The sequence below is a fragment of the Aspergillus lucknowensis genome (genome assembly GCF_044049455.1).
Source record: "Aspergillus lucknowensis strain CBS 449.75 chromosome Unknown BJX67scaffold_59, whole genome shotgun sequence".
NCBI classification, from domain to species: Eukaryota; Fungi; Ascomycota; class Eurotiomycetes; order Eurotiales; family Aspergillaceae; genus Aspergillus; species Aspergillus lucknowensis.
The window spans coordinates 131211-152127 of NW_027263603.1; the positions used below are offsets into that span (position 1 = coordinate 131211).

A 20917-nucleotide genomic window follows, 5' to 3' on the forward strand; every position below is an offset into this window, starting at 1 on the left:
GAAACCATCCCTTGCTGAGCCAATCAGATTGCTTTAGCATGAAGGATTCCAGCCTGGAATGTGAGATCCTGCATCGACTTCATCGATTTAGTTGATCAAGGGAGAAATCGCTGGCCACGTGACACACCTTCACCTCGGCCTCAGGATTCCCGAGGTCTTTCTCATCTTCGGTTGAGCGTCAACAAATGCTGCACGATTCCAATTCTTTATCGTCTCTCTGCTTGACCGTTGATTGACCACAGAGCTACCACCTACCATGTGACTCAATCGCTTGCCTCCTCCAGGGTCTCCGCCTTCATTGGCAGAACCAAACATGCCCACCCACCATGGAGGCGGCGTTTGATCACCTCATCCAGTTGACCAAAGAAGAGTACAGCGGACGTCCATCAGCTTGTCAAGTCGTGTCTTGAAGAATGTTGATCTCTCTCTTCTTCTACGGCCCGATCCATCTCCTTTACCCATCTCTGGCCTGTTCCATGCGTTGTACGCCTATGACATGATCGCAATTCGACGCTCCCACGGGTTCCTCGTCGCTCGAGATATCCCTGACTGACTTTCTTACATGGCCCTAATGTCAAAACCTGATGTCTCTATGCTACACCCTACTTGAATGAAAGTTGGAAACCCTCGCCTGGTCGGCTCCCAGGAACCGACTTTCCCAAGCCTCTATTGGCCTGTCAACCTGTATTTGATCTATCGATCGGAGCTTTCGTAATGGCCGATCGAGGTACTGGGGATTTCGATCTTGTTTTCTATGACGGACAGTACTCTGCCCCCCAGCCATGGCGCCAGAATAGGGGGAAGGATGAACAGCTAGCATCCTTCCCCTTACTTCGATGCCTCTGGCTGATTATACCTGTCCACCGCATAGCTCTATGCTTGCGTCTGACCCCACAGCTGCAACTTCGATGTCGATGGACTTGGGATCTGGAAGTGATTTCCAATACGGTCTTTCTAAATATCCGTCGCGCATAGAGGTTGGGGAGGACGGGCTCAATCATCCTACATCCCTGAAACCAAGGGCTCCCGGACCAAGTCATTCGGCCGCACAGCCGCAGGAACCGGCATCGAATATGTACCCTAGCCAGCATCAATCACGAGATGCCGGTCCTTCAATGCAAGGCTCAGCTCCTCATCAGACGGTGTCGTCTCATCTGGGTTCTTTAGCGGACCCGGCTTCTCGCGGGCAATCCCAGGACATCCAACCCCCACCTCAAACCTCAAATACTGGGTCCGCCCACCGGTACATTCAGCCAAAGAGGTCGTCACAAGGCAAGGGTAAGTAGGTGTCTTTGGAAAGTACCATAATCTGGATCGCTGACGGAACATCTGAAAGACACTACGTTGACAGGTGTAAAACCAGAGAGTGGGGAAGCTACCCTGTACAGTAGCATATATTCCAGGAGTGGATTTGACATGATGGGCATTTTAGTAAGCCTACTACCTGTTCCTGCCTCGCTGCTGCACAGAGTTTTACATCCTCCCCACAAACGCTTGCTCTGACATATCGTGTAGGCTCAGGTAGTCGCACGACCGGATCCCAAAATCAACATCGGTCCCGTTGATCTCTCATGTGCCTTTGTGCTCTGCGACATCACAATGGAAGACCATCCAATTGTCTACGTTTCGCACGCCTTCGAGCGGCTGACTGGGTACACTGAAAAGGAGATCGTTGGACAGAACTGCCGTTTCCTACAGAGTCCGGATGGCCGTGTCGAAGCACATGCACCCCGGAAGTTTGCCGACTCGTACACGGCTTTTCGTTTACGAATATCCATTGAGCAACAGAATGAGATTCAAGTCAGCATCGTAAATTATAGGAAAGGGGGCCAACCATTCATGAACCTTGTAACGATGATTCCTGTGCGATGGGATTCTAAAGATTACCGCTATTTCGTCGGATTCCAGGTAGACCTGGTTGAGAAGCCGGATGCTGTGAGGAGACGAAACCCAGGTATGTTGATTCCGATAACGTCATGAAACCAGGCTAACAGAGCTAGATGGGACTTACATGATCGATTATCACCGGAACCAGCTGCCGAGTTATGTGGCACCTTCTCCGGAGGCGTATCAAGATGACTCTGATCCAGCTACCCAGATCGATCCCAGAGAAGTGTCGGGAATTTTGGATAGGCTTGACGGGGGTCATCCAGTGGCTAAAAGCCACTTACTGCATGCTCTTGTCGAGAATACAGATGACATTATTTTTGTGCTATCCTTCGAGGGAGAATTTCTCTATCTCTCCCCGGCTTGTCGGACAGTCCTCGAGTACAAATCGAGTGACCTCCTCGGAAAAACCTTGTCCACAGTCTGTCACCCAAGTGATATAGGTCCCGTCACACGCGACCTCCGAGGCTGCACGTCGGGCCAGTCAATTAGCGTGATATACCGTATTCGCCGAAAGCACACAGGCTATGCTTGGTTCGAAAACCACGGAGCGTGGCATATCTCCGGGCGAGGCCGGCAATTCATGGTTCTGGTCGGGAGAATCATCCCCTTGTATTCTCTGAGCCAGGTGACAAAGACGGAGCAAGACGAATCGGCAGGAGACAGCCTCTGGGCTAAGCTCTCTCTTTCAGGCATTATCTTATTCATGTCCTCGAAATCCCGCGCAGTCCTTGGCCGAGCACCGGAAGACCTTGTTGGTAAACGGATACAAGACCTCATCGTCGGCGACAATTCCCACCAAGAACCAGATATTGGGCAAGCGTTAGCTTACTCCAGCACCGGCCACCAAGCCACTTTCGGTCATAAAATCCGGCATCGCAAGGGCCATATCTTCGCCGTCCAAACCACTCTATATCCAGGGGATATGAAAGAGGACGACCCAACGGCCGAGCCGACCTTCCTCATCACGCAGGTCCACTTTCCAAAACCGATACCTCCTCAATCGGCGAGCACCGCCGACGACCAAGGTAAATCCAGAAGCCGAAGTGAGGGACAAGGCCAGGGCTCCAGTGACTCCGGCGTCGTCGAACCCAGCCACCGCCAACCCCCAGTATCGACATTACCCCCAAAGCCCCATCCAAACTACCCAGAACAACACGCAACGTCCGCCGCAACTATGACGGCCGGCTCCTCGCCCGGCAACACCGAGGGCCCCTCTACCTGCTTCGAAGAACTAAACCCAACCCGCGGCTCGAACTGGCAGTTTGCGCTCCGCGAACTGGAGAAGCAGAACTGCCTCCTCAGGGAGGAGGTGCAGCGTCTCGTTGCGCGGCGGAGGAAGCGGAAACGGAAGCAGACCGCTGTTCTCGGGGAGAAGAGCTGCGCTATGTGCTCGACGAAGACGACGCCAGAGTGGCGGAGGGGGCCGAGTGGGAACCGGGACCTTTGTAATAGCTGTGGACTGCGCTGGGCGAAGCAGGTGAAGGGCGCGGCGCAGACGGTGGGGTGGAGGTCTGCTGCTTAGCGGGTTCCGAGTTATTGTACAAATTGCGATGAGAATGTATAGCGGAGTATATTATATGATTTACTTAAGTCACTTGATACTGTACACTCTATTCTACATACCTAGATACCTCTATTTGGACCGCGATAACCACTTCTCCAACCACCGCCTCCGAACCCTCTCAGCCTCCCACCCTTCCTCCCCATCCGCAACCCCATACCCGCCACGCTCCTCAACAGCAACCGTAATCTCGGCCCCCTCCAGCGCCGACACCCCACCACCCTTCCTCATCAACTCATCATCCAACGCCAAGTACTCCGCATACGCCTTCAACCTCCTCCGATACAGCAACCCGCCCATCCAACCAGGCCGCACATGCGTCTTCGCAAGCCCCAAAGCCGCACACGCACGTAGAATCTCCTCGCCACTCGCCCGCGCAATCCAATCCCGCCGCACAAACCGCGCCAGAACCTGCATCTCCTCATCCGATCCGAACCCCGGATGCGTGATTGACCCGCTCGCCGCGGCAGAATGGGCACTCAGCGCCGCGCGTTTCCGGACGATCCCCTGCCGTCGGTATTTCTCGAGCTGCCGCGGGAACCGGCACGTATACGGGGTTACGGCGCTGCCGAGGGCAAGGAGGACGAAGGGGCTCAGCTCGCCGCAGATAATGAGGATGAGCGTGAAGGGGATCATGCGGCGGACGTCGTGGGCTGCGCGGTGGAGGAGTTGGAATGTCGAGCGGGTTGTGCGGGTTGCTTCGAGCAGGGCCTTTTCCGTAGACTTGGAGTTCGAATCCGACTTGGGTGATTTGGATTTGGATTTTGCGTAGAAGAGGTTCGGGGGTGGAGAGGTCGGTAGGTACGACGGGATCCCTAGGGAGCGGCGGATTGGGAGTGACGCGCGGTAATTGTGGTATACATTCTTGAGGCCTGTTTTGTAGAAGGAGACGTATGCGCGGCCGACGGCGATGTAGTATTTCAGCTTGTCGGCTGCTGGGGCGGAGGGCGGGAGGGATTCGGGGACGACGAGATCGGCGGGACGCGTGCTGGGGGGTGGGTTTATGTCGTCTGCTAGGGTGGTTGTTGCGGTTGAGGAGGTAGAGGGGACACGCTTTTCGGCGGGTTGGGCGGAGGATGGTGGGCGGGCGTGGGACTTTCCTTTGGATGAGGCATAGCGGAGGTGAAGGTGAAGGTTGAAGTGGTTGTGGCTGTGGTTGAGTCGAGGGGGGAGGATTAGGTAGGGCAATTGAGGGTGGAATTGAGAGAGACGGGCTCTCTGAATGCAGATTGAAGCCATCTGCTGGATATGGGGGTGAGTTGGAGGGAGGATGAGAAGTGAGACGAAAATTGTTGGAGATTTCAATTCGCGAAGATCTCCGGATGAGCGCGGCCTCAGGCAACAACAATTGCCCCCAAGTCTGGACCTTCAATTCTCATGTTTCTGATCTCGATTTCGATGTGCTGTACCGATGTGAGGACGCTGTGGCCTGTTTTGAAATACAAAATGACCCTCTCATCTACCCACCCACCGCTCTCCTCCTAATTGACAACCACCTGCCTTCGATACAGACCCCAGCAGTCACCAGACTTCTTAGTCTCTATATGGATTCACTCTGACACCTAACAAGAGCAAAAGCAGCTACAGCTTCACCTTGACAGCGACCATGCTTTCGGACGCAAATCCCGTCACATAGAGCCATGCCTCCTTTGCACCTCCTTCAACCGGCTCTATGGGGACAAGAACTGCCGCACTGGCGGTGCTGATATTGCTTCCGTCGTCTTCAAAGATCACCCGCTTCTCCCACCCCGTACCAGCGGGGTCCTTCCGAACGTGCCAAACGATGACGCTCTGCTTGGCTTTCGGGTCCGTATGTGCCTTCATGAAATCAATCGCGCGTCGAAATCCCAGCGAGAACATAGCTGCTTGCGTCATCGTCTGCCGTCCGATACGGATCTTCATAGTAGCTCGGGTTATCGATCGGGGATCTCCTCTAAGATGGACAGGGCCCCGTCGTTTGTAGCTTTGGTCCGCCATATCGTCCCTCCGATCGCGCTTCCCACGACGATTTCCTGGGCAGTCTGTCCGTGTCCGAGCCCGTTGCAGTTATACATCCGAGGCCAATGCCACGGTGGTGTTGACGCCGGCGGTTGCATCGTCTGTATCGAGTCGGTCTAGTTGAACGTGGAGGACCTTAGCCCATTTAACTCCTGGTATAGATTCTAGCTCCCGCAGGAACCCTTCACGGTAATGGTGATCATTCGTGACGTAGAACGAGTATGGGCTCGTAGCATAGAGGTCATTCGGCGTTGTGATGAGTGGGTGACGGACGGAGCGGACGTGCCGGATTGTGCTCGAGTTGAGGACATAGTGGAAGACCTCGACCTGCGAGCGCGCCTTGGGGGCTTCTGCTTCCGCTTCCGTAGCAGGACTATACTCGGGATTGGGCAGGTGGTTTACGGCAAAGATGTACAGGGCCTCTGCCCGGTCTGGATCCTGGATAACATCGATTCCATGCGTGACGAACGGTCCGGGGAAATTTTCAAACATGAGCTGGGATGATACCTTCGTCTACTGGGCTGTTAGCCGCGGGTTTGATGCTGGAAGCAGGAGGAATAGATACCTGAGGATTGATGATGCGGATAGAGCCGGTTGTTTCGACGGGACCGTCCAGCAGGGCGAGAGGAGGGAACCATCGGAAGCGTTGTTGCACTGAATCCTCACATGCTGTGAAGAGGATATCGCCCGGAGCATAGTAATGTATGTCTTCACAATGCACCGTATCCGGAATTGCGTAGATGCGCTGCGCAGCAGAAGACGCCACGACTGGACCTTGGTATACCCCTATCACCGTGAGACCGCGCTGGACTGAGCGACAGAGCAGAGATATCAAGATCGCCGACAGAATGAGGAACAGGGACAGGCTGGATTGGGCCATTGTGCTTGGAACGCTGAAGTCCCGGGTTCATGAGCGGGGATGGGGACTCTAAGGCCAGGTGGTGTGCCATCTTCGTTGGCTTTGTCGGGCCTTGGTTCGTTCGGTAGAGCTGTGAGGGGAAAGTATCACATTGGGGAGTAACCTCGGAATTCTGCTGGGATCTACTGGCGATCAAAGAGCTGGGAGTTCTTCTCTCTGGAGGGGGTGGACCGCCCATGGCGGGCCCTGCATTGTCAACTTCCTCCTGAACTAGGGTTAGCACTCTGTCGACGAAGGCAGTCCACGATGCGGAGTAGCTGGCGGAGGCCCCTAATATCGGGGTCGACACAAAGCACTACCAAACTACGCAAACTTACGACGAGGGGACCAAAGGCATAAGAGGATCCATAACTAACCAATCTTAAGATAAGTGCGGAGATACAGCAACGGCGACTCTCCGTAGGCAGCCAAGAGAGCTTCCCCTCTGGCGATGACCTGACGTGAAGCTCAACCATTCAACAACTTATTTCACCTTTCCTGACCATGCTGTGCTCTCGGAATAGCCCCCTTCCAAAAAAAAAAAAGGCGATAAAATCCACGGAACTCATTTTTCGGTCATAAGCTTCCTTGTCTCACAGTGTAATTAGCCTCGGGAGTTAGTTTCGAGTAGAATTGGCGTCCATGAATTCTTGGTCGCTAGCATCCAATATGTCATATTCTTCGTCGGTCAGGAACCCAGTCTCGGTGTCTGCGTCGTCCAAAGCCAAACTAGCCACTTCATCAAGGAGGTCGTGATCAGATGCGCTAGATACAGAGGGCGCAGTGGGTGCTAGGCCAGTCGCCTCGTGCGTGCTCGTTTCTGGCGACTCCTTGTCTAGCTTCGGGAACACCATCTGACTTCCTGAAGTATCGGAATGGTCGGCTGCGGGAACCTCGGGAGCCTCAACACCACTGACGGTCTCATCCTCCACGACATCATCGCGGACTTGAATGTCGCACCACAGTTTGTGACCGAAGGGCATGCCATCGTCAAGTTTCAGTCGCCAGTATGAGATAGCAGTACCCGGTCTCCTTGGTGCCCTCAAGGTGACGGTAAAATCGGCTTTTCCACCCACTTCCAAGGGCTCCGATAGTGTGTTGCTCTCCATGGCAGCCGTAACCGACGCAAGGCTGCTGGGATGGTTGACGTCGACATTGAACATGAAATCGCCACCAACGAAACGCACCTGGGCTCCTGCGGGCCATGCACGTGGACCGGGGTTGTAAAGCTTCCATGTTTGCTGGAAAACTTGGTGTGGACGCATCACTGTGCGATCGGCAATGGTATCCTCAATGAAGAATGCCTGGTACTGCGACTCGATATCATGACTTGGTGTCTGTTTAGGCGTAGCTCGCTGCTCTTCCTTGTTTGACGTTTGCTGATCAGAAGGCATGCTGTCCGCGACCAGGTCCGCCTCCTCCTTGGTGACGGTTTCCAGAGACTGCAGCTGCGAAGAAAGTGAAGAAAGAGGGGCGGAAACTTGAGTCGACGTGGACCTTTGAGGCCGATCACCCACAGTGGCAGAAGTTTGGTTCAAGGCATTCTCGTGGACAGTACTCACGGTGACGCTGCGCACTGGCGTTTTGAACATCACCATAGGATGGGTACGGTTATGTGTATTTGCGGGATGAACTTCACACTTGGCGCAGAAATCGGTATCATGGCACACAGAGCACTTGTATCGAACGCCGGTTATGAACCCGGGCCTTCGTTTGTCTTTGCACAGCGGACCATCACAGAAGACGCCAAAGTGCACTTCATGTGATTGCAACGGCTCGGAAATAGCCGTATAGAGTGGCGCAAATCGATGCCCGGGGTGGCTTCGAGCCGCCGAGAGATGGCACTCCGAGCAGTAATCCCAGTCAGGGCACGTGAGGCATTTATGGCGCACACCAGTTATATGCTGAGTCCAGATTAGCATGCAATCTCAAGGCATTGAGAACAGAAACATTACATTTTCACAGCCGTCGCAGATGGCCGCATGGTGGTAACCGCGCCCAGGCTTGCAGCGAGACAAGACTAGATTTTTCAGACCAGAGTCGTGCTCACCCAGCAAGACGAAAGTGTGAGCAGGGTGATGCCCGTGTTTGTGTCCGAGGACGCACGTGATGCAAAGATCGAAATCTTCGCAGTCAGCACAGGATACCATTTTATTTTCATCAAAATCTGCGGCATATTGGTTAGGTGGAACACGAACACACTCGAGAACTCGATTTGGGTGTGCTTACCCTTGAGGCAGTTGTTGCAGATTCGCTCACGGCCAATGGGGTTGGGCTTCTCAACCGTTTCGGGGGTACTTTTGGGCGCCGGCTCCGGTAGGGATTTCTCTTCTTGGCTTTTAATCTTATGAGATGCAAGGGTCTTGGTTGTGCTGTTGGTAATAATACCGTCCTTCACAAAACGCCTTACCAACCAATGGTCTTCGCCCAAGCAAGTGACTCCAGAGTCTAGACACTGGGGGCAGAGGTCATAGTCGCCGTCGGCACAAGTATTGCAGTGGTAGTGTTCGTTCGGAATAGCACGTCCACAGTAATTGCAGTCAATGCAAAAAACACCCGCGAGGGAGGTATGCGAGGCTACGGGAACACCCGGGTTGTCAGGTCCCAGAACGAACTCTCGATGATTAGCGGTCTCGAGTACGTCTGTTTCCGTCGTCGACCAGATGTCCTTGTCAGCTTCGGGTAATGTGGATCGCTCCGAGCTCTCTGGTAATATTGTAGACGAGGTGGTAGCACTAGGATTCGTCTCGGCTTGAGCTGCAGGTATTGGGGAGCTAAGAACGGTTTCGAGATAGCTGTATCTTGCTGAACCTGGATGCTCGCTGGAGGTCTCTGGCGCTGACACTTGGGTGGGAGACTGATCGACGGTCGCCTTAATCCGCAGCTTCAACTTTGCCTTCGCAGCACGATAAAGCTGTTTGAAGACTGCTGGGTTGTTGCTGTCGAGACAGACATAGGCACCGGCGCTGTCAGAGTAACGTTCGAAGATGACGTTGGTGTCCGCCGGAATGCCAAGAAGTTGGCGCAACTAGCGTGAGAATAGTCAACATGGAGAGAACAAAGAACTTCTAAAGAGTTGCTTTTTCTCTCGTGCGGTCCTGTGCGGGAGGGAAGGGAGAAGAGAGTTTACGGGCCAGGGGCCCAGTATGGATCGAGGAGAAAGAAGGAAAGACGAGAAGAGGCCGAATAGACGGTAGAGAGGGTTGAAGGGCGGTCGGAGCTCGAGTGGGGACAGGACGTACATTCTGGGGTAGGGTACCAGCTCCGAGGTCTTTCAGAGGGATCTTGAAGCGTCTGGTATGGCCCTCAAACGTAACTTTGACGGTGATCAAAGTGGTAGGCAGGACAGGGGCGGCAGTTGGGGCAGACATGGTGGAAGGAAGTGCCCCAAAGCGTGGCTCGCCGGAAAAGGTGCTATGTCACGCCAGTAGGATATGTCGGAAGCCTCGGAAGGACTTGGGTGAAGAGAGAAGCTGGGATCAAAACAGGTAAGGGGAGGGAGGGAGATGATAAGTGATGAACGAAAGGAAGGAGCTCGATGAGGAGGCAGCAGGAGATGACGAGGATGAGGCGAGGCGAGGGAGGAGGAGGAGAGGAGGGAGCGAGAGCGAGGAGTGAGGCTTATAATTGGCAGATAAGAAGATGCCTGAATGGCCCAGGCGGTGGTGCGGGTCACCTGAGCTGCGGGCTTCATCCGCCCGGGCGGGGGCGGTGAGCTTCGACTTTAGTCTATACACAGACGCAACCGGACAGGTGCGGAGGCTTGGTCGGCAGCCGTCTCCTTTGTTTCATAAATTGCATGCTGCTAACTACGCAACCAATCTAACTAGGTACTATGCCTGATTCGGGCCGGAAGTTTTTGGTTTTTGAGCTGATCTGCCTACAGCCGTAAGGGCGAAAGAGGGGATCCAAGCCAGTGCAATGGACGAAAAAGCAAACAAGAAATGACGCAACAGTCGGACACACGAGGAGCTCCATCCGACGAGTGTTTCGTCTCTCAAACGACGCTGAGCATCGAGTCACCAAGCCCGAAACTGAAACAGTAATGGACAGCCAGCTCAGGCCGTCATCGAATCACCATCGTTGCATAACAGTAAGACATCATGAAGAACTGAGATGCCTTTACAGACATGAGAGGCTCCGGATAACAGAAGAAAAGGGGGGGGAAAAACAACAGCTCGCTAGAAATGCATCAGTCCTAATCTAACCTCAACTAAGACAGACATAACAGACGGAGTATCTCCCGGTACAAGGGATCCGGAAAGCTAAAGAGAAGCTGTGAGAGATTTTAGACGGGTTGGCGGCAGTAGAGCAGGAGAGATGAATAGTGGAATTAAAGCAAACGCCAAAAACAGAAGTCGTCGCGGAAGAATGGGGCGACTTCAGAAGTAGAGAGACAAAGTATGGAAAGGAAGTCAAAAAAAAAAAATCAGATGATGCTCGCTTTGAGAATTTTTGTTCGTCCTTACTGCGAGGGATAATAAACCCCTGGCTGTTGGGGGTAATAATAAGTCGTGCCAGGTGTCATCATTCCACCAACACCCATCGCACCACCCGCAGGAGGCGCCCCAAAATTTGGCCCGGGGTACATTTGTGAGGCATCATAATAATAAACCGTGCCGCCTGACTCATGTGCAACAGTACCTGGTTGGGACGAAGGTTCAGCTGGAGTGTGCGTGCCGGGTACCATGTACGGGACGTTTTGTCCAGCAGCAAAGGGTGCTCCTGGGCCCGTGCCAACGTTGTTGTAGGGCGCATATCCTGTGTCTGAACCAGGATAATAAACAGGTCCGGGGTAAGGCCCGGGGTAATACGGCTGAGGTTGCTGAAATCCGTATAATTGGAACGGGGGCGCATGAACTGCGCGCTCAGGTATTTGGGATAATGGAGTTGCAGCGGTATGCGCCGGAGGAGGATAGCTGGCAGCAGCCTCAGGGCCATAGGCAGGCCCATTTCCAGGAATTGGAACTTGATGATGGAATGGCTGCTCCTGTGGGGCGGGGGGAGGATTGACGGGGAAGCTAGCCGGTGTTTCGATGTCGGCTACAGAAACGGCCTTCTGTGGGCGAGGCTGATGCATGGGAATGGGCGCAGGGCGACTTTCACGCCAGATGGGCTGTGGAACTTGTGGTTGGGGTGGAAGGTGGATTGTGGCGGGAGGGACCGGAAGCACTGGTGCCGGGGGCATGGCGCCGGGTGGTCGAGGAGGAGGAAGGCGAACGATGGGCTTCCCATTCTCGGTCGTAACGACTGTATGCCGCGAGGCAACGGAGCCTGCCGGTGAGTGGTATCCATCTTGTGAGGGTGGCTTGCCGAATGACGATCTCCGGCTCATACCCACGCTTGGTGTGTAGTTCGAGCTTGCATAGATGCTTGGGCGGCGTCCACCGAAAAAACCCCCACGACCACGGCCGCGGTAAGCTTGTTGGTTGGGCCTCATTGCTCGCGGGATGAAGATGAAGGAACGATCCGTGGCGGGAAATATATATCTAGGTGGTTGTTCAGGGAGCGAGATTCTGACGGGCTTGTCGCGGCGCAGAGGGGGTCGATGGTGAGGGAGACGGGTGTGCTGTTGCTTTAGGATTGGAGGTAAAGAAATCGGGTTACGCATCCCTGGGAGGTAAACCACGACAGGCACATTTCCGATGGGGACACTGCTCGAAAAACTTCGGACTGGAGTAGACGTCCTGGGAGCTGTAGGCACGGTCGTCGGGACACTTCCACGGGGATGAGTCGGGACTGCCGCTGACGAGGTAGAACGTTTAACACCAGGCGGATCATCTCCGGCAACTGTTTCATGAAGATCATGTGTCCATTGGCCCTCCGTCGTCACGTCCGGTTTTCTAGTTGCGCAAGTTGGTCAGTACATATTGATAGTAGTTCTGGTGTTGCTAGGGTGCAACCCGTCGAGCCTTCCCCAATAATTATAGAGAGCCCATGGAGGGAGGTTTGCACATACCTGCGTACATTACCGTCCACGATGAGACCGAATGGCCGCGTCTTCGATTTGCCATATGGTTTTTGCCCGTTCGCCCCGGCTTCTGTTGAGCGTTGGTCGTGAAGGAAGAAGCTTCCCCGCTTTGGCACAGATGTAGGGTCTTCCTCTTTGTCCTTCACCGTCTTCTCGAGCTCCCGACCTTTCTTATCTGAAGATTGTTCTTTTGTCGCCTCGGTTGGCGGTGCAGATGGCGTCCTTCTAGTCTGGTTGAGGTCCCCCCTCAGATCATCGAAATGAATCTCCGTAACGCCCTTTCCATCGTCGATTACTCTCAGTCCGTTCATCATCACATCCGTGTCTGATACGGCCGTTGCTAGTGCTGATTTCCTTGGAGAGGCCGAGTGGCGGCGGCGTGACCCTCGGTGCCCATCAGGCACACGACCATTGATTTGACGGTTGGCGGGATTCTTGGTCGAAATATTGTCGTCGTCGCTCTCATCACTACCTTCCCCGTCGGCATCATCATCATCCTGCTGGCTTATGACTGAACCTTCGCTCAAAGAGTCGTCCTCAACCTCTCCATCGAGCGACCCTTCATCCTCCCCTTCATCCTCTCGTCTCCTTCGGCGACTCGCACCGATATTGTGACGGCGGGGGGCCATTTTAGAAGAAATAAAGAATACAATTTTCCAAAGAAAGTTCGAATGGATATATGCGTATGATGGCCGTTGCAAAGACGATCCAGATATGGGTGCACCGACCAGCAGCGGAGAAAGACAGGCAGGTTTGAGGACGAGGGCGGGATGACGAACTCCGAACAAAAAGAAGGGGTAACACCAGGCCGCGAAGAGAAGACAAGCAGGCGTATATAGAACGATACTAATGGAAATAAAATGCACCCGGAAAGAGGGAGCGATAAAAAGGAAAGGAGAGCCAGACAGGCGGACGGGTTTGCGAAGATTTGATCGTTTTCAATCCTCAAGGCATGACATCGAACGAGATGTCAAGCATCCCAACCGGGTTAGCGCGGCCAAAACCACCTCAGCGATTCTAGAACAACTCTGGGTAAATCCTCAACGATCACCAAGAAATAGCCCTCCGGGCTTGGAATGAACAACGCAGGTAGGCTGACGCAGCGAAATGGTGGGAGAGCATCAGTCCAGGCCACCAACCCGCGGGTGTCTACAGTTGTTTCCCTGGAACCGACTGGCTCTGCTTGTTCCTTTCGTTTTATCCCGCAAATAAACTGCGGTTGAGTTCTCAGCAGGAGCGCGTCGGTCGAATGCTTACTTAAACGCTACTTCATCTGCCTGTCAAATTTCTACGGAACTAGAAGTGGCACAACCAGCTGGAGACGGATCGTCGGAAAGTGATGAAGGGGGGAGGAAACCAAACCTTGGGTATCAGTGATCTCTCGCTCCTCTTGTGCCACGTCAAACGCCCGGAGATGGTCCTTGGGCTGCGGGATTAGACAACAAACATCGCCTCGCAGTATGTAATTCCAGGCATTTAATCCTAACCAAGTGAGTATATATAGGCCGGATTCCTAGAGCCCATGGAAGGCCTCAGTAATGCGTATCAGAAAGTCAAGGCGAAGGAAACCATCCAAATGGCCGCTTCAGTCAAACGTTGTCTTCTTCCCCCGCGCCTCGACGATGGCGCCACTCAGTTTTTGCACGGTCGATTGGTCGTACCTGGAGTAATCCGGCTTTGCGGGTTTGACTCTGGTAGTTTGACTAGGACGCGCGTTATCTTTCCCGGTATCCTCCTCGAAATCGCCAAGCTCAGCTTCATTGCCATTTGTTGCGTCGCTCCTGCTCTTTTCACCATTTTTGCCGAAGCGCTTATTGTACCTTGTGGTTGCATCTTCCGCGAACTCGATCCTCATGCGTCGGCCTAAAAGCTGATTCACCCATACCTTTTTCGGTCGAGGCTTATGAGGTTTGCTGCGCTTTCTTGATTCCGGTTCTGGTTCACTCTCATCCTCGTCATCCTCCGTAACCAACTTGAACCCCTTCACTGCCGCTTCAGCAGCTGAGAGATCCTCGAACTCCACCCATGCGTAGCCTTTGCACTTCCCGGAGTCCTGAAATGTGGCGAGGTGCACGCTGGCAACGGTCCCGCATTTTGAAAAGTGCTGTTCTAGAATCTCCTTGGTTGCGTCGAAGCCCAGATTTCCAACAAATAGACGTTTGGATGGAGCTCGGCCAGAAGCAGCAGCGGAATGAGCATCTTTTCCACCCTCCTGTTTTTCCGGTCGACCCTGAAAGTTCTTTGCTTCCTTAATCAGCACGCGGCGCCCAGAGAGTAGTTGCTCGCTGAGCTCCAATGCTTCTTTCACAGCCTTGGGGTTGGAAAAGTCGACGTAGGCAAACCCTTTGTTCTGTGCCTTTCCGTGTCGGTCTGCGCCATGGGGCAGATGAATCCTGGTAATAGTAGTATCGGTGAACGAGCAATTGGATGTGAAGAACCGTCGTAGGTCATCCTTAGTGACGGCGAATCCAAGGTTCCCTATCCAGATCCCGTAATCTGAGCGCTTCTGGGAGGCAGACTGGGGTTCAGCAGGCTTTTCAGAGTCGGTTGGTGTGCGTGGTTTCAGCGATTTGGCGGTGTCACCCATGTCTACATTAGCTGCCTTCTTTTTGGCTTTCCGAAGAGCCTTCTTCGACGGGGGCTCAGGCGCAGAGACATCGATCTCGATCTCTGGGTTGTGGAGTAGCTTTCGCTTCTTCTGATTTTCTTTCCCAATGGGCCCCATTTTGTCTGTCCCAGAAGATCCTAAAAATGACTCAGATATAGCAAAGAGTGATAACCAAAGTTAATGAGGTATCAGGTAACTCTCAAAAAGAGCTTTTGAAAAATCTCGCTTTCTATCACCGACAGCATTGATTAATCTTTGCCTTGGCGATTTTTTTGGTTCTTTTTGACTGGCAGAATCACTCCGCTTTCGCGCTCGCGGCTCGCGCCCCAGCCCAAGGCGGATTCGACTGCAACGCGAAACACATCCAGCCGAGCCCAATCCAACCTTTCAGCGAGACAAGTCTAGATATTTCCGCGGTATTTAGCAAACGAGACCACTCGATCCTCATTATTGATCATGTCCAACGAGATCGACGAGGCGCGCTCTATAGCCGGAAGCCTCCCGGATACCAATGCCCCTACGAAGCAGTCGCATCGATCGTATAAGTGAGTACAATCTGGGGCGCACCACGGTCCCGAATTGAATTAATATGACTTTTCTTCTACAGGAGGAAGTTTGCAAAGCTTAAGATTCAATTTGAGCTTCGAATGAAAGAAAGCGAAACTCTTATCCGAGAGCAGCTGCGCATCGAGGATCTGTCGAAAAGGATTCAGGAGCAGAACGAGTTCGTCTTTTGTTCCCCGTCTTGCCGTCTGTCGTTGTATTGACTTCATCTTAGCCAGTTACTGGAGGTTCTTCTAGAGTTCAACGACGCTGTTCACATTTCACCCAAGTTTCGATATGATTTGAGGGCACCTGGTGACGAGGCAATTCTTCCCACTCCTGACAGGGAGCTTTCGCCGTCCTATAATGACCATGCCTCAGCTATGTCAGTACTGAAGAATGCGAGGGATGAATTGGCAGCCGGACATATAACGGCCGAGTCCTATGAGAACTTAGAGGCGGGGCTTAGAAGAGGAAGAGCCTTTGCCCCCCAGTTGCGATATATCGATCTTACAAAAGTGCCCCATTCTGCGCCAGCGCTGGAAAACCAGAACGGCAGCTCCAGCCTGGACCAGACTCTGGGATTCCTCACTCCTGAGCACGAAACTGAGTACTGTTCGGCTACGGATGCTCGGCTCGGTGACATGTCCGCGGCCGTTCAATTGGCTCGCGCCCCGGAAAAGCCGTCCTTAGCGGAGAGAGAACGAGAGTATGCTCTTCGGAGCCCCGTCTCGGTTCATCATTGGCTACGCAAGAACCACCCCAATATTTTTCTCCAAGACAACGAGAATGCTTCCGAGAAATCATCATCGCGACCTTCCAACTTACGCACATCCAAGCGGTCCGCCCCGGCCTCCCGAAGAGACGAGGACACGCACGACGAAGACAGTGTCATGGTGGATTCCGGAGGCGCGTCTGGAGGCTCCAAGGCCAAACGCAAGCGCGACGAAGAGACTACTCCTCGGTCCAAGGGTAGCAATAGCCGCTCGAGTCGGAAGAAGAAGGAAGATGGCGCACCTAACACCAAACGCCCTGCGAAAAGATCTTCCGGCGGTAGTGCGTGAATTTTGGCCTGTCCCCGACCTTTCATCTTTGTATAACTAGTGTCTTTGATTTCCCGTTCCACTTCGCCTGTCCCCATACGCCCTATTTAAACGATATGGGCCGATTGTATTGTTTCCCTATTTGCTTTTTGACTTGGTTGTTATTATGAGTATGATCTTGAAAGGTATTACCCAGATATCCTCTTCTTCTTTACACTTGCCCGAGGTGCTAGAATGCGCCGCATGATCGAGTATCCAAGTCAAGAACATGCTGATTCGCCAAATAAAACAATCTTTCTTGTAAATTGCATCACACACAGACTTCGTTGCATCCATAGGTTGCCATCAGTACACTTGTGATCTCATTAGACCCGTCCAATATTATAGCAGTAGTAGGAGTAAGAGGAGGACTATGAGATCGGGACTCTTGGAGGCAACCAAGACAGGAGCGGGATGTTTGGCATGTTTGCACCGAAGCAGAAAGTCTTTCTTGAGCTTCAGACTGAACTCAATTGCCTTCACTCGCGGGGAACATAGTCCATCATTTCTTTAATCCGAGTAATTTTTTTTTAGACCCCCTACGGTCATAAAGATGGCAATCACGATTTTGCCGCCCGTTGCGGACAATGTCGACGGCCCCTGCCCAGACTCAGACTTGGACGACATGTCGGTCGACTCCGAGGGCGGCGTCGAGCTCGCACCCGCAAAGTCACGACCAACGAAGCGGCCTCGTTTAATAGAAGGAACGGACATTGGAACGGGGATTATTACCCCAGGAGAAGTTGTTACAGATGATCCGCAGTGGATGAGGTCAGTCTTTGACACTAGCTTTCAATTTCTCTGGGGACCGACTGACGAGATGATAATCTAGGGGCCATGGAACTTACATAAATCCGTTATCGACGTCCATAATCGCTACAGTGGCCGGTACGGTTCAGAAAACAAACAAGCTTCTTTCTGTACAACCAATTCGAGCCCGCTATACCCCAGAAATCGGTGATTTGGTTGTCGGGCGGATTGTCGAAGTTCAATCCAAACGGTGGAAAGTCGATGTAGCAGCTCCCCTCTTAGCCCAGCTTCCTCTTTCCGCGATCAACCTGCCTGGAGGCATTTTGCGCCGACGAACAAGCGCCGATGAACTACAAATCCGAACATTCTTTAGCGAAGGCGACCTGCTTGTTGCGGAGGTGCAGACTGTGCATTCGGACGGCGCAGCGTCGCTTCACACTCGGTCGCTTAAGTACGGTAAACTCCGAAATGGAATCTTCCTTGCGGTTTCCGGCACTGGGGGTAGCGGGGCATCGAGTTCATCAGCCAAGGGAGGGCTCGGCTCAGGATCGGCGGCTGGAGTAGTTCGCTCACGGAGACAAATGTTCACCATACAAACCTCCAGCGGTGGCGGCGAGGTTGACATCGTGCTAGGAGTGAACGGATACATCTGGATATCAAAGCACGCGGAGGGCACAGCGGCTGCGTCATCAGCGACGGAAAGCGTGTCCATCACACGCATGGAAGAAATGGTCTCGAATTCAGTTTACTCGAGCCAAAACGATGAAATTCCGCCCGCCACGCGACGTGAGATTGCACGCCTAACCCAGTGTATTCGAGTCCTGGTCCAGGGTGGGCTACGGGTTGACGAGGAAACAGTTACGGCGGCATATGATGCGAGCCTGCAAGTAGATCTTGAACAGGGCGGTGATGAGGACGACGACGAAGATGGACGGCAAAGAGAAGGACGGGAGTACTTAGAAGGCAGCCAAGCCAGGAGGATTATACAATTGGCAACGGGACGGCCGTCCGGCTGAATATTAGAATTTGATACCCTTTTGGATTTGACTCGGTCGCCCCCACCCCCGGCAAAGCACACCCTCGCGCCTCGGAATAATTTCTTGATTTCCATTTTAGGAAACGCGATAAGGACAACCCCGCATCACGTGGTGATAAACCACACTGTGATTGGTGCCGGAGGTTGCACTACACAGAAAATTCATGCAGAAAGATGAGAGTTTGGGGGAAAGATAATATGGAAATCCTGGAAGAGTGAGTATAGAGCCAAGCATAATGCTCTATAGTGTGCCTGGCCTCTGGAAAGTGAGCTTAACCCGAAATTCCCCGCGAGTGAAGAGCATAGGATGTTGGGCGGCGAAACGTCATCCTGAACAAAAGTCTGCTCCGGATTTATTTCGCTGCTTGAGTTCCTCCCAATCCTTTCTCTTTTTGCCTCTCCTCATCCTCCCAGGCACGTCCCCTTCAGATCTTTCAGTCCTCTTTCAGTCCTATCTTACTCTTCTGTCTTACTCCTGAGGCTACCATGTCATACATCTCCCAAAAGAATACTCGATGTTCTTTAGACCCTATACCGCATAAATAGCCAAGGCTGAGATCTGATTTGATCCTGATTCGACTCGACATCCCGCCGCATCTGTAACCTTCTTATATCCTCCACTCTGACGTGGACGGACAGATCTTCTCGTCCTCTTCTTAATACAGCCTTAACCTCTCTCATACATACCTTCACCACCCTCATCATGCCTGATCTTCGACGCCAGGTTCTAGAGAGCGGCAAAACAATCTCGCGCAAAGCAGCCTCTCGGGAAGGCTCTGGCCGCACTTCGCGCACAAACTCTGCCCAGAACTCCCGACATACATCTCGAAACACAAGCAGACAACCTTCGGATGATGAGGATGCAGGCAGTCTTAGCGATGACACCGCAATCAGGTAAATATTTCCTCGCTGATCAACTTGTGTTCCGCGGGCTGGGATGATGTCATAGTCGAGAATATACTGATTTTCGATCTCATTGCAGCCTCGGCTCTTTGGAAGACGCTGATAGCCTTGATACTGAGAGTAACAATACCGACTGGACTGCTGAGCTATACGAAGTCGTCGAGGATATCCTAGACCGCAAGCGCAGCAGTGTCTTCGGCCGCGAAGAAACCTACTCCGCCTACTGTCGCCTCTCCAAGTTCCACTATGTTGAGGAGTTGATTCGCCATCGCGTACCCGACCTCTTGGCTGCGTTTTGCCGCAGTGTAAAGATGGAGACGAGTGTCCGCGAGGCCATCTTAGCACTTCGCGCCCTGGAGCTTTTAACCATTACCACAGCGGACTATACCATCTTTGAGAACGTGGAGTCTCTCCTTACGCGGACTATCCGAGACTCGACATCGACTACTGTCAAAGCGGCGGCTATTCACTGCTTGGGGACATGTAGTATGTTTGGCGGCGCTGGTGATGATGGTATTCAGGATCAGATGACGTTCATACTGGATATAATCGCCTCGGATGGACAATCCATTGATGCGCAGAGCGACTCTGCATGCATCACCGCGGCGCTCCAGGAATGGGGCTTCATGGCAACGGAGATTGAAGATCTCGAAAGCGAAAGCGAGGACTCGATCCAGATCTTCATGGATCAGCTCGCCAGCAGCGATCCGAGTGTACAGGTCGCCGCTGGGGAGAATATCGCACTGCTGTATGAAAAGAGCTACACTCCTCAAGAGGACGATGACGACGAAGGCGATGAGGAGGACAGTGATGGTAACGACAATGACCATGACAGCGACTCCGAGGAAGAATCATTCCACACCGGCCCTAAGCTCGTCAAACGCTACAACGCCTATCACAACACACCCGAGCTCGAGCGCCAGCTCCAATCCCTGGCCACGGTACACGCAAAACGCATTAGCAAGCGCGACAAGAAAAGTCTCCACAGCAACTTCAGTTCAATCCGCACTACCGTCGCAAACCCGCGCCGCGGCCCAATGTATCGCACAGCCATCGACCAAGAGACCAACCGCCCTTACGGCAACAAGCTCACCGTGAGAATCGGCCGTCAAGGCATCATGCACATCGACCGGTGGTGGAAATGGATCCGCCTGAATTCCCTACGCCGCGTCCTCCAGGGCGGCTTCACCATCCACTACTTCCAGGGCAACCGTGCCGTCCTCGATAGCCTCCCCGTGGTGATGGTTCGCATGGACACGCGGAATGGCCGCAAGTCCCCGAAGAAGGGAGCTCGGATGCGACAAAACCGGCGGTGGGCGATGCAGGAGTTTTCCGACTAGGACTGATCACGATACGAAAAAACCACGATTGCTTTTCGATATGATATATTTCTTTGCTCCCGTCTGTTGTTCTCGCAGTTGGGTTGAGATCCCCGTTATCCGTAGATTTGATGGCTTTTGCTGGTCAGGTGCCTGGCTCGTGTTTCTTCTTTCTGTCTTGGTGAAGACGATGTTCCCACGCCTGCTCCAAAATAAGGGTAGGGTTGGGTTTGGTTTTGCCAAGAGCAAAAACAGTCGTGGGTCTAAATATATATATACATACACACTCTCTATTTATTTACAACTCCAGTACGGTAGGGAGGGCTGGATCACCCAGTGGCGGTCGCAAAATATAATT

General features: G+C 53.1%; 10 protein-coding genes across 10 annotated transcripts; 4 read left to right on the forward strand and 6 right to left on the reverse strand.

The window, feature by feature from the left end:
* Window positions 1–179: 179 nt before the first annotated feature.
* On the forward strand, window positions 180–3460 carry lreA (GATA transcription factor LreA). The gene is made up of 4 exons (XM_071030259.1): window positions 180–1278; window positions 1337–1431; window positions 1516–1954; window positions 2001–3460. The coding sequence occupies exons 1-4, from the start codon at window positions 837–839 to the stop codon at window positions 3410–3412; spliced, it is 2388 nt and encodes a 795-aa protein (XP_070881925.1). The 5' UTR covers window positions 180–836; the 3' UTR covers window positions 3413–3460.
* Window positions 3461–3467: 7 nt separating this feature from the next.
* Window positions 3468–4749, reverse strand: BJX67DRAFT_276286 (uncharacterized protein). The gene has a single exon (XM_071026567.1). It carries the CDS (start codon window positions 4688–4690, stop codon window positions 3524–3526), a length of 1167 nt encoding a protein of 388 aa, XP_070881926.1. The 5' UTR covers window positions 4691–4749; the 3' UTR covers window positions 3468–3523.
* A 283-nt stretch (window positions 4750–5032) lies between these two features.
* BJX67DRAFT_385181 (uncharacterized protein) lies at window positions 5033–5428 on the reverse strand (the record flags this gene model as incomplete). The annotated part of the gene is made up of 1 exon (XM_071033801.1): window positions 5033–5428. The coding sequence occupies one exon, from the start codon at window positions 5426–5428 to the stop codon at window positions 5033–5035; it is 396 nt and encodes a 131-aa protein (XP_070881927.1).
* Window positions 5429–5497: 69 nt separating this feature from the next.
* On the reverse strand, window positions 5498–6329 carry BJX67DRAFT_385182 (serum paraoxonase/arylesterase family protein; the record flags this gene model as incomplete). Its single annotated transcript, XM_071033802.1, has 2 exons — window positions 5498–5962; window positions 6015–6329. The coding sequence occupies 2 exons, from the start codon at window positions 6327–6329 to the stop codon at window positions 5498–5500; spliced, it is 780 nt and encodes a 259-aa protein (XP_070881928.1).
* A 366-nt stretch (window positions 6330–6695) lies between these two features.
* On the reverse strand, window positions 6696–9938 carry BJX67DRAFT_365270 (ZZ type zinc finger domain protein). The gene is made up of 4 exons (XM_071030260.1): window positions 9590–9938; window positions 8577–9375; window positions 8303–8514; window positions 6696–8251 (listed from the first exon to the last, which is right to left on the reverse strand). The coding sequence occupies exons 1-4, from the start codon at window positions 9716–9718 to the stop codon at window positions 6965–6967; spliced, it is 2427 nt and encodes an 808-aa protein (XP_070881929.1). The 5' UTR covers window positions 9719–9938; the 3' UTR covers window positions 6696–6964.
* A 787-nt stretch (window positions 9939–10725) lies between these two features.
* Window positions 10726–13425, reverse strand: BJX67DRAFT_276628 (uncharacterized protein). Its single transcript, XM_071026570.1, has 2 exons — window positions 12307–13425; window positions 10726–12190 (listed from the first exon to the last, which is right to left on the reverse strand). The coding sequence occupies exons 1-2, from the start codon at window positions 12945–12947 to the stop codon at window positions 10813–10815; spliced, it is 2019 nt and encodes a 672-aa protein (XP_070881930.1). The 5' UTR covers window positions 12948–13425; the 3' UTR covers window positions 10726–10812.
* Window positions 13426–15164, reverse strand: BJX67DRAFT_276627 (putative RNA binding protein Rnp24). The gene has a single exon (XM_071026569.1). The coding sequence runs from the start codon at window positions 15041–15043 to the stop codon at window positions 13904–13906; it is 1140 nt and encodes a 379-aa protein (XP_070881931.1). The 5' UTR covers window positions 15044–15164; the 3' UTR covers window positions 13426–13903.
* Window positions 15165–15382: 218 nt separating this feature from the next.
* On the forward strand, window positions 15383–18317 carry BJX67DRAFT_374955 (exosome non-catalytic core subunit RRP4; the record flags this gene model as incomplete). Its single annotated transcript, XM_071031628.1, has 5 exons — window positions 15383–15471; window positions 15534–15650; window positions 15705–16529; window positions 17086–17322; window positions 17384–18317. The coding sequence occupies 5 exons, from the start codon at window positions 15383–15385 to the stop codon at window positions 18315–18317; spliced, it is 2202 nt and encodes a 733-aa protein (XP_070881932.1).
* A 128-nt stretch (window positions 18318–18445) lies between these two features.
* BJX67DRAFT_276689 (uncharacterized protein) lies at window positions 18446–18928 on the forward strand. Its single transcript, XM_071026571.1, has one exon. The coding sequence runs from the start codon at window positions 18574–18576 to the stop codon at window positions 18814–18816; it is 243 nt and encodes an 80-aa protein (XP_070881933.1). The 5' UTR covers window positions 18446–18573; the 3' UTR covers window positions 18817–18928.
* Window positions 18929–20825, forward strand: BJX67DRAFT_276709 (IFRD domain-containing protein). Its single transcript, XM_071026572.1, has 2 exons — window positions 18929–19231; window positions 19320–20825. The coding sequence occupies exons 1-2, from the start codon at window positions 19041–19043 to the stop codon at window positions 20578–20580; spliced, it is 1452 nt and encodes a 483-aa protein (XP_070881934.1). The 5' UTR covers window positions 18929–19040; the 3' UTR covers window positions 20581–20825.
* Window positions 20826–20917: the final 92 nt, after the last annotated feature.

Coding starts and splice junctions, on each gene's coding strand:
- lreA (XM_071030259.1), top strand. CDS start 837: ATGCCTCTGGCTGATTATACCTGTCCACCGCATAGCTCTATGCTTGCG. Junction 1,279..1,336: donor GAGGTCGTCACAAGGCAAGG/GTAAGTAGGTGT, acceptor AACATCTGAAAG/ACACTACGTTGACAGGTGTA. Junction 1,432..1,515: donor TTGACATGATGGGCATTTTA/GTAAGCCTACTA, acceptor CATATCGTGTAG/GCTCAGGTAGTCGCACGACC.
- BJX67DRAFT_276286 (XM_071026567.1), bottom strand. CDS start 4,690: ATGGCTTCAATCTGCATTCAGAGAGCCCGTCTCTCTCAATTCCACCCT.
- BJX67DRAFT_365270 (XM_071030260.1), bottom strand. CDS start 9,718: ATGTCTGCCCCAACTGCCGCCCCTGTCCTGCCTACCACTTTGATCACC. Junction 9,376..9,589: donor CTGGTACCCTACCCCAGAAT/GTACGTCCTGTC, acceptor TTCTCACGCTAG/TTGCGCCAACTTCTTGGCAT. Junction 8,252..8,302: donor TCTGCGACGGCTGTGAAAAT/GTAATGTTTCTG, acceptor ATCTGGACTCAG/CATATAACTGGTGTGCGCCA.
- BJX67DRAFT_276628 (XM_071026570.1), bottom strand. CDS start 12,947: ATGGCCCCCCGCCGTCACAATATCGGTGCGAGTCGCCGAAGGAGACGA. Junction 12,191..12,306: donor GTGGACGGTAATGTACGCAG/GTATGTGCAAAC, acceptor TTGCGCAACTAG/AAAACCGGACGTGACGACGG.
- BJX67DRAFT_276627 (XM_071026569.1), bottom strand. CDS start 15,043: ATGGGGCCCATTGGGAAAGAAAATCAGAAGAAGCGAAAGCTACTCCAC.
- BJX67DRAFT_276689 (XM_071026571.1), top strand. CDS start 18,574: ATGCTCTATAGTGTGCCTGGCCTCTGGAAAGTGAGCTTAACCCGAAAT.
- BJX67DRAFT_276709 (XM_071026572.1), top strand. CDS start 19,041: ATGCCTGATCTTCGACGCCAGGTTCTAGAGAGCGGCAAAACAATCTCG. Junction 19,232..19,319: donor AGCGATGACACCGCAATCAG/GTAAATATTTCC, acceptor ATCTCATTGCAG/CCTCGGCTCTTTGGAAGACG.